Consider the following 15,140-nt stretch of genomic DNA (forward strand, 5'->3'; position numbering starts at 1 on the left):
TGGCACTCAGTGAAGACCAACTCTTGCCTGGCATCGTGGGGTGGGCAGAGGGTGGCAGGCAGGGGGCAGTAGCACTCCCGGGACGTGCTCAGCATGAGCCCCGCTCCCACAGAGCGCCTTGCTCAGGAAGCTGACCCAGGTTGCAGCACCTGCTCGCACAAGGATGTGGCAATAGACGGCAGCCCAGGGCAGCCGCAGATGCACTTGGGGTTAAAGTGGGGGTCAGAATCTCGCAGAACACAACAGACTACTGCAGTTAAGCCCATCACTCATAGGGTTTGGCCAACAGGCATCATTCTAGAACATGCAGAGTGGGGGTGAATGAAAATTGGCCGTCTAGACATCCACAGCTGCGAGCTCATGTGGCATGTGCCACTCATGGGGGGTGGTAGGCTGTGGGGCCTCACCGTGCAGGCAGTGTTGCTGCTGGACTTGTTGCTGTGAGCGTCAGAACAGCAGCAAGTGCCCCTTTCCTAGAGTGCAGCCAGTTACGAGAGGAGCCCCAACGGTCATAGCCAGTTCCCACCTCCATGACCTCTGCTGTCTGTCCCCTGGGAGCTGAATGTGCTGCTAATCAGCTGCCTCTTTAGCCAAGGAAGCAGACAGATTCCTGGGCGGGGTCTTTCCTCGGGCCCACCATACACATGAGCACACAGTAAAGAGCCTCACCTTTCCTAGGCCCCTGCCACGTGGGCATCAGAACCTTCCTCTCTCCCCCTCCGTCGATGCTGTCGCTGTCAGGAGGGAGACCATGGAGGGAGGGCTGAGCCTCCAGGCCCTGGCCCCTCCCTGCCCCCTCAGCAGGCCTGCTTTCCTTGGCTTTTCTGCGAAGATTAGATCTGTAATCACAAATTAAGAAGACAAATCACTCTTAGACAAATCTGCATTATCTTCTGGGAAGGATTCTATTCAAACACAGGTCCTAAGGCCATGCGTACCTGAAGCGTTGCTGTGTGACACAAACCACCCTGCACAGCCAGGTGCGTTCAGACTTTTGCCTTTAGATGTTCTGTCAGCAGCAGAGATAGCATTTGTAAAGTGCTTTACAAGAGGGACCCTGCAAGGCCCCTCTTCTCTCTGCTTGGGATTCCTTATCTCAGGGCTGTGGGTAAAGCCAGCAGTTGCCCCAGTGGCCACGACTAACCATGCTCAGGTGCTGAAGGAGGCTGAAGAGCAGCAGTACTGAGCTCTAGACCTCCCGAGCCGCCCTGACCTGGACAAGTGGAGCTGGGGAGCCGGGGCATGGGGGTGGCCGGCAGCCATGCATGTCTCACTGCATGGAGGCCACATCACTGCACTCCAGTGGGTCAGTGGGTCATAGTCAAGCAGGTGTTCCTGGAGAGGAGGATGCCACGGACTGGGATGCCCCAGGGGTCAGCTAGAGACCAGAGGTACACGGCTCCCTGTGGAGGACAGCCAGGCTCTCGGAGGTACTTGGGGGGCTGGACCAGTGCAGCCATGAGGACGAGGCTGGGAAGGAAGTGGGGGAAGGGACTCATTTCCAGCCCAAAGCTATCTGCTGGACGCCACCTGGACCCCAGGGCTTCAGAGGGTGCACCAGGTGTCCCCTCACACGCCTCAGCTAGTGATAGATGGTGCCACACCCTGGCTTGTGGGGAGGTGTGGTGACTTACTACAGAGTCAGGGAAGCCCAGTGATAGGGCCTGACATGAGGCAGGGTGGCCAGGAGCACAGCCCCGACCACATAAGGCTCGGGGGCAGTTGGGTCCCCAGGACACCTAGGGAGGCCCCAGGAAATCCTGAGGACCAGCTGAAAGGAGGGGGTCAGAGAGTGGGGCAGCCCCGGGGCAGCTTTGCTTCACCAGAGCTGCCATGCCCGGTGATGGCAGGACTGAGAGGTTCCAGAGGCCTAGACCTCGAGGCACCCAGGGCCACATCTCCTGATGACTGCAGCTCTGTGAGGAGCCCTATGGAACCATGCGAGTCCTGCAACCTGAGCTGACGCCGCCAGCCACCCTAGAGCAGCAAATGTCCACAGGGGGATGCCTGGGCTGGCCGTGCTTGCTCTTGATGCCTTGCTCGTCACAGCTGGTGCTGGTTCTAATGTAAATCACGAGTGGTTCAAAGACGCCAGGGGCATCGTGCCGTGTTACTGCCAAGTCGGTAGCGATACACTTGAGTACGATGCCAGTCTGCTTTCTACAGCGTCCAGAGCGTTTCACCTCTCCTTTCTTCACAGGAAAGAGTCTTTCCCCCTCTTTTGTTCTAGTTAAAAGGCAACTGTGGTTGTGTAGTATGTTCAAACCATTCTGAAGCTTTATGATTCTTATAACTAGCTACTTTAAAACAGCAATGGAGAGCTTAGCTTTCAGTTAGGGCCCGGTCTTGCTCCCTGATGTGTGTTTGGTCTTCTGGCAAGAAAATGTTCTTTTACTTAAACACATCAAAAAGCAGGAAGCACCAGCTTTATCAAGGTCTCCTAAAAAAATCTCCTTAATGCACGAAAGTTGGACTGAGCCCCACTGCTCTGCCCGTGGCCTTTGATGCAGGCTGATATACGGTGTGTTAGCCGGTTTGGCGCTCACCGGGCAGCCAGCTGTGGACGGCAGCGGCCGCGGGGAGCCTGCTGCGCAGAGGGTCAGCTGAGCGATAGCGTGTAGGGACGTGTGAGCAGACGGTTCATCTTCCCCAGTGTCTCCTGCAGTCGGTGCTGCTCCCAGCAGCCATTTATCCCGTGTCTCAATTTTCAGTTACCTGCAGCTGTCAGGATCGACAGTGTTAGTTCACCTAGAGGTGCTGCACCTGCAGTTTAGACAGGCCATGGAGCTGAGTGGGTGTGGGGAAAGCAGAGGCCCTGCCACCAGATGGCAGCTGGGGGCCACAGCTCCTGGAGCTCTCCACAGAGAGGGGCCTGCCACATCTCATGCCAGAGACTGTCCCTAACAGAGGTTTAGGGTTGGCCAATTTTCTAGTTAGTCATGTGGCATTTCAGGGTTAATGCCACATTTCATTTAACTCACCCAGGACTGATGGAGGACATTCGCGGGGAGCAGTGAGGTGCGGGGTTGCAAAGGCTTTGACCCAGGAGTTGGCGCTGTCCTTGCGTCTGATACTCTGTGAAAGGGTGGACGTTGAAAAGCTCTGTGACTACAGAACAGCTTTGTGTCTGTGTGTGTGTGAGAGAGAGAGAGAGAGAGACTGCGTTGGCTCAGTCTGTGAGCGTGAGGCTGTACGAGCTGGCCGTGGAAGTGCTTAGGGGCGGCTGGACCGAGAGGAGGTCAGGCCCGGGACCCGGTGGAGGACGCCATCTGCAGGAGGTGGGAACGGAGGCCTCACACAGAGCAGTGCGCGGTGGCCAGAGAGGCCCACCCAGGCCTGGGCCCCGGGAATCCCCTCGGAGAAAGGAGCCGGCCACGGCGACGGGCAGAGGCAGCATTCTGCACCCGAGGGAGAGAACGTACAGGCGGGTCAGTGGTTCCCATGTTGCAGGGGTCAGGGAAGAGGAGGACTGATGGCGTCCATGAGAAGCAGCCTTGCCGAGGCTGAGAGACTGCTGGAGAGTCCACTTAGTGAGGAGGAGGGCAGGCAGGAGCGAGCACCTGGGACCGCAGGACAGGGCAGGGGCCCGTGTGCTTGGATGTCGAGACGGGGGATAGGTAAGTGGAGCCACAACCCGTGGGAAGCATGAAGGTCGAAGAGGGGAGGGAGAGTGAGAGTCACCAGGACGGTTGGCACGTGTCGCTGGGCGTGGGGTCAGACAAGAGCCGAGGGGTCACCTGTGGGTGAACTTGGTCTGAACCTGGAGGGTTGGGGGTGCAGGGAGATTATCAAGCCTGCCTAAGCTCAGGCTGGGAGCTCCATGCCTGGCTGTGGGGGCTCTGACAGCCGGGGGCTGGCCGAGAAAGGCTCCTTAGTGGGCCTGGGGGGCACGTGCACCCGAGGACAGATGCAACCCCTCATTATTCTAGAATCTATCTTTTTTTATTTTATAATGAATATTCATGAGATACAATGCCGATTGTCACCCCTTGTGGCCTGATGTGAGGGCCAGATTCGTACCAGCAGCATACCCACCACCAGCAATTGCTTTTGTACCCCGTGTCCCTCACCCAATTATCCTATCTCCAACCCCCTCCTCATCCCCCTCCCACTCCACTTTGTAGCCCAAGGAAAACTACTTCGTTGGGAATATCTGAGTCCAGCCGGGATAACTTAAAGTTGCCCCTTTTAAGTAGACGGGCAGCCAGGTGCCACACAGGTGTGTGGGGAGGAAGCGCACTGGGCCGGGAGAGCTGGGTGCCAGCTGTGCAGGGCCTGCTGGGGAGTTTGGCCACAGGAGCCAGCGGACAGGGCAGCAGGACAGGGTTTGTTTTAGAAACTCCCAGCGACATCTCACGTTAGCACTGTGCATGTGCTGTGGCGCACCCCTCTGCTCCGGAGTGGTAGCGAACGGCGATAGTGAATGACTTTAAAAATAACTTATCTTACAAGTGGTAAAACTAAACTTCTGGCAATAATGTCCCAGTAGGGGTGTAACAGGACGTGTCAGGGTGTGCTGCAGTAATGACCCCCAAATCTAAGTGGCTTATCTTTGGCCCGCGCTTCCTGTCTGGTGGGGGGTGGGGGGCCCTGCTCACATCACCCTCAACACAGGACCCCGGCTGACCGAGCACCGCTGTTGGAAGCGCTGCCCGCTGCCGTGGTGCAGGGCACGGCGGCACGGGGCCCTGAGCGGCAGGTGTGACCGCAGCCTGCTGTCTGCTCGCACGCCCTGCACACACTTGGGTTGTCTGGGTTTGGTTGTCACAGGCAGCGTCCTGGTGAGCTTCCATACACGGTCTCCCGGGACAGTGCCCTTGTTCTGCACGGCCAACACCTGGGAGAGGAAGTGCTGGGCCCGGGAGATGTGCTTGCTCACCTCGGAAAGGAAACGTCTGCTTGTTTTCCGAAGCGTTTGTTCCGTCTCTGCCTCAGCCTCAGCCTCAGCCTCAGCAGAGGAGTGGCCAGACCTCAGCAACACCTGGCGTCCTCCGCTCCGTCTGCCAGTGCCATGGGTCAAACAGCACCTCAGTGGCTCGCATGTCATTCTTCACTGCTGCATGGGCTGAGCACCTTTGTGTCTGTTCACTGGCCACTTGGGCTTTCTCCTCCTGCGCATCTTATGTCTTTCGTTTATTTTTCTCTTGGACTATATTCTTCCTGTTTATTATTGGTGGGGGGAGGGTGGTACATTAGATAAACAGAGGCAGGAAGGGAGGGGTGGATGGTGAGAAGCAGGGGCACCGTGCCGTTTGCCAACTTGTCTGAGTCCGGGGAGGCAGAACACTCACACACAAGGGACACGCAGCGGGTTTATGACTTACAGAGAGGAGCGAGGGACAGCAGAAGCCTGGGAATCGTTGCAAACCGGCCCCTCAAGGCACAGGAAAGCTGCCCAGGGTGGGTGGAGTCTTGTCTGTGTGTTCCCTGGGAGACAGCCCACCCTGGATTTTAAACCCTGGGGGCAGCGTTTCTCACTGGGCTGAGGTGTTCAAGAATATCCTGTTTTGAATGTCCTTCCAAGAAACGTCGTGTTATGGATTGAATCTTCATATCTCCCCCAAATTCATACTTTGAAATCCCTACCCCCAGCATGATGGGAGGTAATTAAATCGTGGGGCTAGAGACCTCATGAACGAGATTAGTGCCCTTATAAGAACAGATGAGAGAGCGTGCTTTCTCTCTTCACCATGGGGGAATACAACCGAGAAGACAGCTGTCTGCAAACCAAGAAGCGGCGCTCACCAGGTACCAGGTCTGCTGGTTCCTTGATCTTGAACTCCCCAGTCTTCAGAACTGTTGTTTAAGCCAAAAAAGAATATCCTGGTTTGGGGGTAGGGAGACTGGAGCAGAGCCTGGGCTCTTCTGGCGAGTTCCCTCCTTATCTTGGGGTGTGGCATCCCTGGCACATTCCACAGTTATTCTTGGGACGTACAAGTGAGAAAAGGAGAACTGGGTCAGGTTGGTGCAAGGCCACCCAGAGAAATGTCCTGCAAATGGACAGGTGGATCGGTGACAGGCAAGCAGACGTTCAGGAGTCTTCCCTCTCATTCCGCCTTCTGGCAGAGTGGGCGTATGATCAGAATAATCTGCCCCTTGACTGGAGGACTCTCCTGGGCCACAGGTTTCCTTTGGGTAAAGATTTAAAAGTACTGATCCAGTGTCTTTAATGGTTATAGGTCCATTCAAGTTTTCTGTTCCTCCTTGAGTTAATTTTGGAAAGTTACATTATACCAGGAGTTTATCCATTTCAACCACGTCTTCAGATTTATTGGCAGAAGTTGGCATGGTCCTCCTGCTCCCGTTTCCATCTCTGCTGACCCCGCGGTTGGCCCTTTCATTCCTGATGCTGCTTATTTGTGATTCCCATTTCATTTTCTCCATCACTCCCACCAGAACTTGTCAATTTAATCAGTCATTTCAAAGAATTCATTTTCAACTACAGTATCCATTTTTTTTTTTAATTTATTTATGTCTGCTCGTTTTGTATGTGTTTTCTTTCCTGTCTTTAGGACAACTCTGTTCTCTTGCTAACGTTTTAAATTGAATGTTTGCTTTTCAGCCTCATTTTCTATTATGTGCATTTAGGGCTATAAATGACCCTCAGCATGGTGTTAGCTGCACCTCACATTCGTGATAGGTAGCATCTTCGGTATTTTCAGTTCTAAGCATTTCCTAATTTCTGTTATGATTTCTTCTTTGACCCGTGAGTTGGTGTTTTTTAATTTCCAAACATAAGGGCCTGTGGTTCTCTTTTTACCAATTTCTAACAAATGGCATTGTGGTAAGAAAAGGAAGTCTGGTTGGCATTTATTTGTTCATTGGAGACTTGCTTTACAGGCTCATACGTGGTCAGTCTGCATAGACATTCCACATATGTTTGAAATAATGTGTCTTCTGCATCTGTTTTGCAGAGATCTGTTTATGTCCAGTGAACCAAGCTTGCTAATTGTGTTGTTCACATTTTGGTTTTCTTGACTGGTTTTCGTCTGCCTGTCTGCTGGATTTAAGAAAGATGTGTCAAAATCTTCCACTATGATGATGCATTTATTCCTGTCTCCTTCCAGTTCTGTCCATTTTTACGTTATACGCTTTAAAGCTATTTTACTAAATATATTTAAATCATTGCGTCCTTTAATATTGCACAGTAACTTTCTCTGTATTCAGTTACGTATGGATATTGAAGGTGTTCCCGCAGCCTTTGTCCTGCCGGGGTCAGTCTTCATCCCTGACGTTCAGCCTTCCTCTTAGGTTCCAGATGTGTCTTTTATAAACAGCGTAAGGCTGGACGTTGTTATTACTTCTTATGTCTAGTCCAGCAGCCTGTGTTTTAAGTGGAAACTTTGGTCACTTGCAGTGGTTGGATTACTTTTTTCTGGGTCATTTCTGCCGTCTTATTTTGATGTTTGTGTGCCCTGCTTCCTGCAGCTCGTTCTCTCTTCTTGCCATCTCCTGACGTGGCTGAGGTCCCCGCCTTCCATGTGTTCCCTCTGCTGAGTCCAAAGATGCACTGCCTCTGTCCTTTTCTTTCAGCAGTGATCCTTAAAAATTTGAACGTGCGTCCTTAACACAGTCAGCATCCTCACCCTCCCATAAAAACCACGGCCTAGACTGCTTTAGCCCCTAATAGGGTCACCCTATTAAATACAGGACGCCCATTTGTGCATCCTTGTACTAAAACGTTTCTTATTTATCAGAAATTCAGACTTAACTGGGGTCCTGAATGTTTATTTTCTAAGCCTGGCAGCCCCAGCTGCAGTGCCCTCCTCTGGGTTATGTGCCGTCACTGACCAGTATTTTTATTTCCCCGTTTCTTTAATTTCACTAATTAGACATCATTATTCTTATTACATGCAGTCCCTCCTTATTTGGGCTTTCCTGCAGTTGGGCCATTTTCTGTGCTCATTATTCCTTGTCATTTCTCAGTCTGTCTTCCAGGGTCATTTTCATTCTGCCTTAAGCAGGTCCTACAGAATTTCCTTCGGGAAGGGACTCACAGTCAGCTTCTGCAGTGTGTGTTTGTTGGGGTTGGGGGTGATGTCTTTATTTCACTCTTCTTCTCGAATGGCAGCTTCATTGGGCACATTATTCTCCACACACTGAAGACACCGAGTGCTGTCTGCCCACTCGTGTTGCTTTTGAGAAGCTGGCGTGTCACTGCCGTCCCTTGAAGATTGTCTATCTGCTTCCTCTAGCTGCTTGTGCAATTTCTTGTTTGTCTTTGGTGTTCTGCAGTTTCACTCTGATGTGTCTAGGTGTGGATTTCTGTTTTTGTTTTCCCTGCTTGGGTCTCGTTCCCTTCCTAAACCTGCAGATCAAGGCCTTTTATCAATTCTGGGGAGTGCGCAGGCATCGTCTCCTGTGACGTGGCCACCTCTCTGTTCTGTTCTCTCAGGAACTGAGTGGCCATGTGGAAACCACCTCCCTGCATCTGCCCCTGGACTCTGGGCTGCATTCCGGGTAATTTCTTTGTCTGTAGCTTTCGGGTTATTAATTTCCTCCTCGGCTGGTCTCATTGAGTTCCTAATTTGTACTATTATGCTTTCATTTCTAAGAGCTCTGTTTGGCTGTCTTCCAGATCTTCCAGGTCAGGGTCAGTCATCTCTGGTTCTTTCATTTCACTTTGAATACATATTCAACATGCTTACTTTATAATTTATAACTGATAATTTCAATATTTGTGGTGTTTGAGGATATAAACCTGCAGTTTTTAATAAGCTTATTATTTTTGGATAGTTTTAGATTTACAGAAGAGTTGCAAGATAGTACCCAATTTCCTGTGTACCCCCAGAAAATGTTCTCTATTTTAACATCTTACATTAGTACGAGTCGTTTTTCACATCCTGGAAACCAGCATTGGTTCATTGCTAAACTCCAGAATGTGTTTGAATATTGCACATCTGCCTCTTTTATGTCTCAGGGTTGATAGAGTCTGGTATGTTGTCCCCTCAAAGCACATGCTCGTGTCAAAGTCTGACTCCCAAGTGGCAGTGTTGGTAGGCGTTTGGGATGTGGGGTAGATCCTTCATGAACGAATTAATGCCCTCCAGGGTGTGGGGGACGATAGCGAGTGAGTTCACTCTGTTAGTTCCTGTGAGAGCTGGTTGTTTAAAGGATTCAGGCACCTTCTCCCTCTCTCCCCCTTCCTCTCCCTCTTCCTCCCCCTCGCAATGAGTCACCACGCTGGCTCACTTCTGTGTTGTGTGATTGTTTCAATTGGGAACCCCTGTTTCTTGGAACTTAGGCAGCACTTGTAGCAGCCTGGTTGGGGATGTGGCCCCACAACCTGCAGTCTCTCTGTGGAGCCTTCCCTGTGCAGAGCAGTGTCCGCTTGCAGAGAACAGAACCAGGCAAACTTGGGATGACTTTGTCCTTTAATGTCTGCCCTTACCGATTCTGTCTTTGGGCACACTGGTCTGCATGAGTCTGTTCTCCCTAGGTCATCCTGCGTGGCCATTCCAGCCCTGGCCTGCACAGCCCATGGTCTGACCCCAGGGTATCTGGGGACACTGGTGCTCACTGGCCTCCCTGTCAGCTCCAGCTGTGTCCTAGAACCAGCAAACCTCCCCTGCTTTTGTAGCCTTGTCCAGTTATTTAAAGTGTTTAAAATTATTGTTGTGTTTTTGTGATCTATTTCAATCAACCATTTTAAATTTTTGTGCTGCAGATATTCTGCTTTGCCCTGTTGCCCTATGATGTACTTGTGAATGCATTCCCTGTTGTTATCTGCTGCCAGGACTGAGCGGGGAACTTGGGGCCAAGTCCCTGTCTATGACAGAGCTGCTCACTTCCTCCTGCCATTTAGGCCCCCCCAAATTATCGGAAGAAAGCCAAGATCAGGAGATGTTGAATCATTCTTATTTACAAGAGCAAGTTTATGACAGTGACATTTCCAAACTCTGATACCATTTCCCCTAATGCAGCCCTGTGGCATGAAGAATAGACGCCAAGCTGAGTTCTTGTGCACCAGCCCACTCCCGGGACCGTCCTCGATTGCAGGAGCCCACAGACACACCTGAACATCTCCTAAACTGCCTAAAGAAAATAGTTGCACTTTTGTAAAATAAAAATATATAGTAAATGCCAAAGCCACATCTGGCTTTTTAAAGTTATCCCCTCTCCTCTGGGCAGATGCACTCCGCGGCCACTGCGGGCAGGAAGCGGGTGCCATCTGTGAGCTCACTGTAACGCTCGAGCGGGTTATATTAACACACTTCATATTCGCTCTTTTTTTTCCAGCTCGATCCTCTCCCAGAAAAGGTTTTACAGCAAAGACCCAATGCTAACGCTGTGCGGTCCATGGAGAAAGTCGTGGAAATCCACAGTAAGTTATTGAGGGCTCCTGGGGCAGGAGCACCCCTGCACCCACGCTTTCCCCCAGGCCTGTGTGACAAGGCCTCGCTTAGCCCCAGTTGGTTTTCCACAGCCTATAGGGTGGTATCATCACCTCCTTTTTATAGGTCAACAGAATTGAGGCTCAGACAGTCTCAGCGTGAAGTCACTTGCCCTAAGTCCCCAGCAAGTGAGGGTGGGCCTGGCTGTGAGCCTGTATCTTGGAGTCTGGTCTTGTCCCTGGACCAGAGAAGTCCACCTCAGTACAAGGAGACCCGACCCACACAGGGTGCAGGCCCCCATATCCTAGCACTCCCCTCAAGCAGCAGAGCCTGGAGGCAGGGATTGTCACACAGCCAGGTGACTCCTGCCAACACACCAGTCTCAGGTGTACCTGCCACACCCTGTGCTCATCACAAAGCCCATTTTGTCTTGGGCCTGTGAGATGACCCACATGATTGAGACTATCCGTAAGCAGGTGAAAAGCAGAAGTCTGCTTCTGTTTCTCTTCGTGGAGGCATTTAGTTTCTTGCCTCGAAGCCCTGACTCTGACATCAGGGTAGGCCTGCCCTGTGTGCATACCCCTCATGTCAAGCCTAATGTGGTGACTTCCCCACCCCCAGCACCAGGCGACAGTCCCCCACACTCGCCTGCTGGCCTGCACCCCCACTCCTGCCATGCATGGAGGAGCTGTGTTGTTGAGGGCCAGGACCGACGGGAGCCCCCACGCACAATCCTAGGTGGTCCTGCTTCCAGGAGGACTCTGTTCCCCTAGCAATGGGAACATTTCCAGAGATGCCCAGTCTTTGTGTGAGTTCATAACCCTGGCCTCTGTCTCTTGAAAGACGGTTGCTTTTAAGTCACAAGTGTCCCAGGGCCTGCGGAGACCTTCCGGCCCGCAGTCCCTGAGCCGCCTTCCTTGCCCCAGGCAAGTACTGGCGCTGCCTGCAGCGCGCGTCCCCCACGCTGGGGCACTCCCTGATCGAGGCTCAGAAGCGCGAGAAGGAAGAAGCCGAGACAGTCACCGCCATGGCCTCGCTGTCCGTGGGCGTGAAGCCTGCTGAGAAGAGGTGAGCGCCTGCCCTCCACCCTCCGCCCTCTGCCCGGCGGGCTCTTCTCTGCAGGCGGCCAGAATATTTACTGCTGACGCCCTGCCCAGAGCACCGGGGTGGCCCTGTAGGGGGAGGGACATGTGCTGACATCCCCATCCAACCCCAGAACACAGGCCACTGTTTTCCAGCGTGGCCCACCCTGTCCTGTGCGAAGGCCCCTAGAAATGCTGGAAGAGCAGGTGGTCCTGAGCAGAGGGCCTGGGCCCGCCTGCAGGGGGGCGCCGTGCAGCACAGGCTGGAGCGGGCGGGGGCCACAGCAGCTCTGCGGACAAGGGCCACGCGCAGGCCGGGGACACTGCCTTTAACCCGCTGTTCGTTCCTTCCCTCCTCTGTTGTGCACCCGCCCCCCTCTCCTCCTCCTGGGGACGCCACAGACCCGACGAGGAGCCCATGGAAGAGGAGCCGCCCCTGTAGCATCTCCCTCGGCGCTGCTGTTCTCCTGTTTGTCTGTCTGTCTTGAAGCTCAGCCGAGACCCTTGCCTGTGTCACGCCTGCGCCTGCCGCGGCGCTCTCTCACGGTACAGGGACACCCGGCGTGCAGCAGCAGCAGCAGCGGGGAGCCTTTCTGCCACCCCAGGCCCACGGGTCTCAAGACGCACATGCACATCTGGGCGTGGCAGCATCACGCGGAACACGGGATAGACGCCGGCGACGAGCAGACGCACGGACCGCGGAAGCCAAGCCAAGCACACTCTGGCGGGTCCCGCGAGGGAAGCCGCGGAGGAAAGAAGCCTGTGGCAGCTTGTGCCCAATTTAGTTGACATGAGGAAAAGAAAACGAAAATCAAAGATCTAATAACACAAAACAAACTTGATTAAAACTGGTGCTTAAAGTTTGATTATCATCCACGATTCCACAGTCTCCGTGTAAACCACTCGACTCATCTTGTAGCTTTTTTTTTTAAGAGAAAGTTTTCTATGGCTCTGGCCTGCCTCTGTGAACCGTAGCAGGGCGGTGGGGGCTCGCAGCTGGGAGAGGGACAGAGTGGACGGACCTCTAAAGCAACAAACTGGACAAAAACAGAGATGTGAGCCTGGGGGCGTCGGCTTGAGTTTCTCAAAGCCATCGGAAGATGCAAGTTTGTGCCTTTTTTTTAATTGCTCTGGTGGATTTTTGTGGCTGGGTTTTCTGAAGTCTGAGGAACAATGCCTTAAGAAAAAATAAACAGCAGGAGTGGTTGGGCCAGCCTCCCGTGGCGGGTCGAGGCTGGCAGTGCCCGGTGCCCGGGCCGGCCTGAGCTGCACGGCAGGCCCTGCCGCCGTCTCCGAGGGGCTGTGGCCCAGCCGTCCTCGTTCTGCTTTATTGCTGTTTAAGAAAAATGGAGGTAGTTCCAAAACAGTGGCAGATACTGTTGGGGGTTTTAAAGTCCAACAAATTTTAAACAAATCCAAAGTGTTCTTTTCTCATACGTCACCTAGCAATCGAGCATCTGCATTTGGCTGTAAGCATGTCGTAGGCACACCTGCAGTGTTGCGATCGGAATGCTTTTTATTAAAAGCAAGTAGCATGAAGTATTGCGTAAATCTTAGATATAAATAAATACATGTATAATATATATTCCAATGTATTCCAAGCTAAGAAACTTGATTCTTACGAAATCTTGATAAAATATTTATAATGCATTTATAGAAAAAATATATATATAATAAATGCAGATTGTGAAGGTCCCTGGCGAATGGATGACTCGCGCATTAGCTCTAAAGGTGCTTATGGAAAGGGATCTAGGCTGACGCGTATTTTGAGCTCCAGATTGGCCGGCTTTCAGATCGCCAACACGTTCGCCACTGAGCAGCTACCCTACAAGTTTGTACTTTAATTTTAATTATTTTCTAACAGAACCCCTCCCGTCTCCAAGCCTCCGTGCACATATGTACCTAATGAGTTTTTATAGCAAAGAGTATAAATTTGTGTTGATTTTTTGTATGAATTTTTCACAAAAAGATCCTGAATAAGAATTGTTTTGTGAATTTTACATTTTTCCTCACCATTTAGCAGTTTTCTGAATGGTAACAATGTCTAAACCTTTTTTCTTTCTAATTTCTTGCTTGTACCTTTTATTTTTTTTTTAACTTTCAACGGTTTGTTTCCATTATTTTTTGCTTTTGTTTACTTTTGTACAGTGAGCAGTTTTCTGCAGAGCACGGAACTGTTGCCGTCAGTTTATTTTCAGAAAGTGCACATCGTGTGGGGAGAGGGGCCTGCGGTCTTTTCAGAGTGACACTAGTGACCGTGTCTTTCCCAGTTCTGTCCCAGGAGCTGTGCGAGGAAGCCCAGGGGCTCTTACCTTCAGCACTAGTAGTGGGTTACCAGGGTGCTGTGTCTTCCCCTCGTGGCAAGTGTGGGGAGGGTCCAGCCTCTGGCGTTCTTGCCAGACCCCGTGGGCAGTCAGCATTAATGACACTCATGTTTAAACTTCTCTGGCCACGTGTCAGGATAGGATTCTAACTTCAGTGTCCAAAGACCTTTTCAGCATGTCAGCAACGCACGGGGCATAAGTGAGGCTCTTCCCCCATTCCGGGTTTTTCCACGGCAGCCACACGGCCGGGGCTCTGGCTGGAAGCAGCTAGCCCTGGATTTTGGAACCTGTGGCTGCCAGGAACTGAGGGGCCCTTGCTGCCTGTCGAGCCTGCAGGAGAGTGCAGATTCCTGACCAGGACAGCCTGTCTTTGCTCTTTTTCTCTGTGACAGTAACTAACAGTCACTTTTTACTGGTAACTGATTTTCCAGCACTTGAAACCACCAATTTCATTCCAAAGTTTATCAAGTTGAAGCTTGTGGGCGGAAGTTCAGTCGCACCATGCTCAGGAGGGACCCCACGCCCCATTTCTGAGTGTGTTTACAGGGTAGGCTCTGAAAGAGATACTGGCTCAGCCAGACTTTTGACTGTGTCAGAGCGACGTCTCGGATCCGCTTGGTCGTCGGGCTGCTGTGGGTCAGCTCTGAGACAGTGGTTTCAGCACAGGACAGAAAGGTCTTGGGACTTGTTTCTTTCCCCTCCCTACTGGCTACTGTTTTCTCCCAAGCCTGAGTTGGCGCCAGAGCTGGCGTGTAGGGGCCAGCTCGTCCCGTTCCCCACGCGAGGCTCGGTGGCACTTCTGTCCCCCTTGGCCTCGTTCCCCACGGGGCCCTGCAGAGACCCACCCCGCCCTCTCAGGCCACCGTGGCACACAGGGAGGGACAGATCATCTCACTTTTACAGATGAGGGGATAGCGTGGACACGCGGTGGCCAGGTTATCACTGGAGGGCCTCATTCTAATGGCCCCGAGGGGAGCCGGCCTGTGTGCAGCCTGGCGGGGCAAGCGTGCTCGCCCGGCAGCTCGCTCCAGCTTCACAGACGTGCTGCAAGCGTCACCGTGTAGCCTTTTCTTTTCCCTGAAGACACACTCGGCCTTCGCCGCGGCCAGCGGCCAGGCAGAGGGGCTGTGGCCAGGACCGCACCAGGGAGGTCCCTTCATGCGCTTCCCTCCCGGGTCCTTGGACCTTTAGCCTTTTTCTTCCTTTGCAAAGGCCTTGGGGGCCCTGGCCGGGGAGTCAGTGAGCACTTTATATCCCTTCGTGGGAGACCCCGATGACGCCACCGGGACTCGTGGTGTCCACCTTGGCCTGCGGCTTCCAGCTGCGCCACCACGTGCCCATGCCCACCAGCAGGCCACCGTCCCAGGAGGCCGCGCCCGCTGGGACCGGCCGCCCCTCCC

General features: G+C 52.7%; 1 protein-coding gene across 1 annotated transcript in view; it reads left to right on the plus strand.

The window, feature by feature from the left end:
* The window catches only part of HDAC4 (histone deacetylase 4), a 340,220-nt gene extending 326,024 nt beyond the window's left edge, over window positions 1–14,196 (plus strand). Inside the window, exons 25-27 of the mRNA XM_008574155.1 lie at window positions 10,240–10,324; window positions 11,261–11,402; window positions 11,819–14,196. Of these exons, the coding sequence (XP_008572377.1) occupies window positions 10,240–10,324; window positions 11,261–11,402; window positions 11,819–11,858 (267 nt within the window). The 3' untranslated portion in view covers window positions 11,859–14,196. The remainder of the gene's footprint in view (window positions 1–10,239; window positions 10,325–11,260; window positions 11,403–11,818) is intronic.
* Window positions 14,197–15,140: the final 944 nt, after the last annotated feature.

This window comes from Galeopterus variegatus, unplaced genomic scaffold (assembly GCF_000696425.1).
Source record: "Galeopterus variegatus unplaced genomic scaffold, G_variegatus-3.0.2 Scaffold1002, whole genome shotgun sequence".
In the NCBI taxonomy this organism is placed as follows: Eukaryota; Metazoa; Chordata; class Mammalia; order Dermoptera; family Cynocephalidae; genus Galeopterus; species Galeopterus variegatus.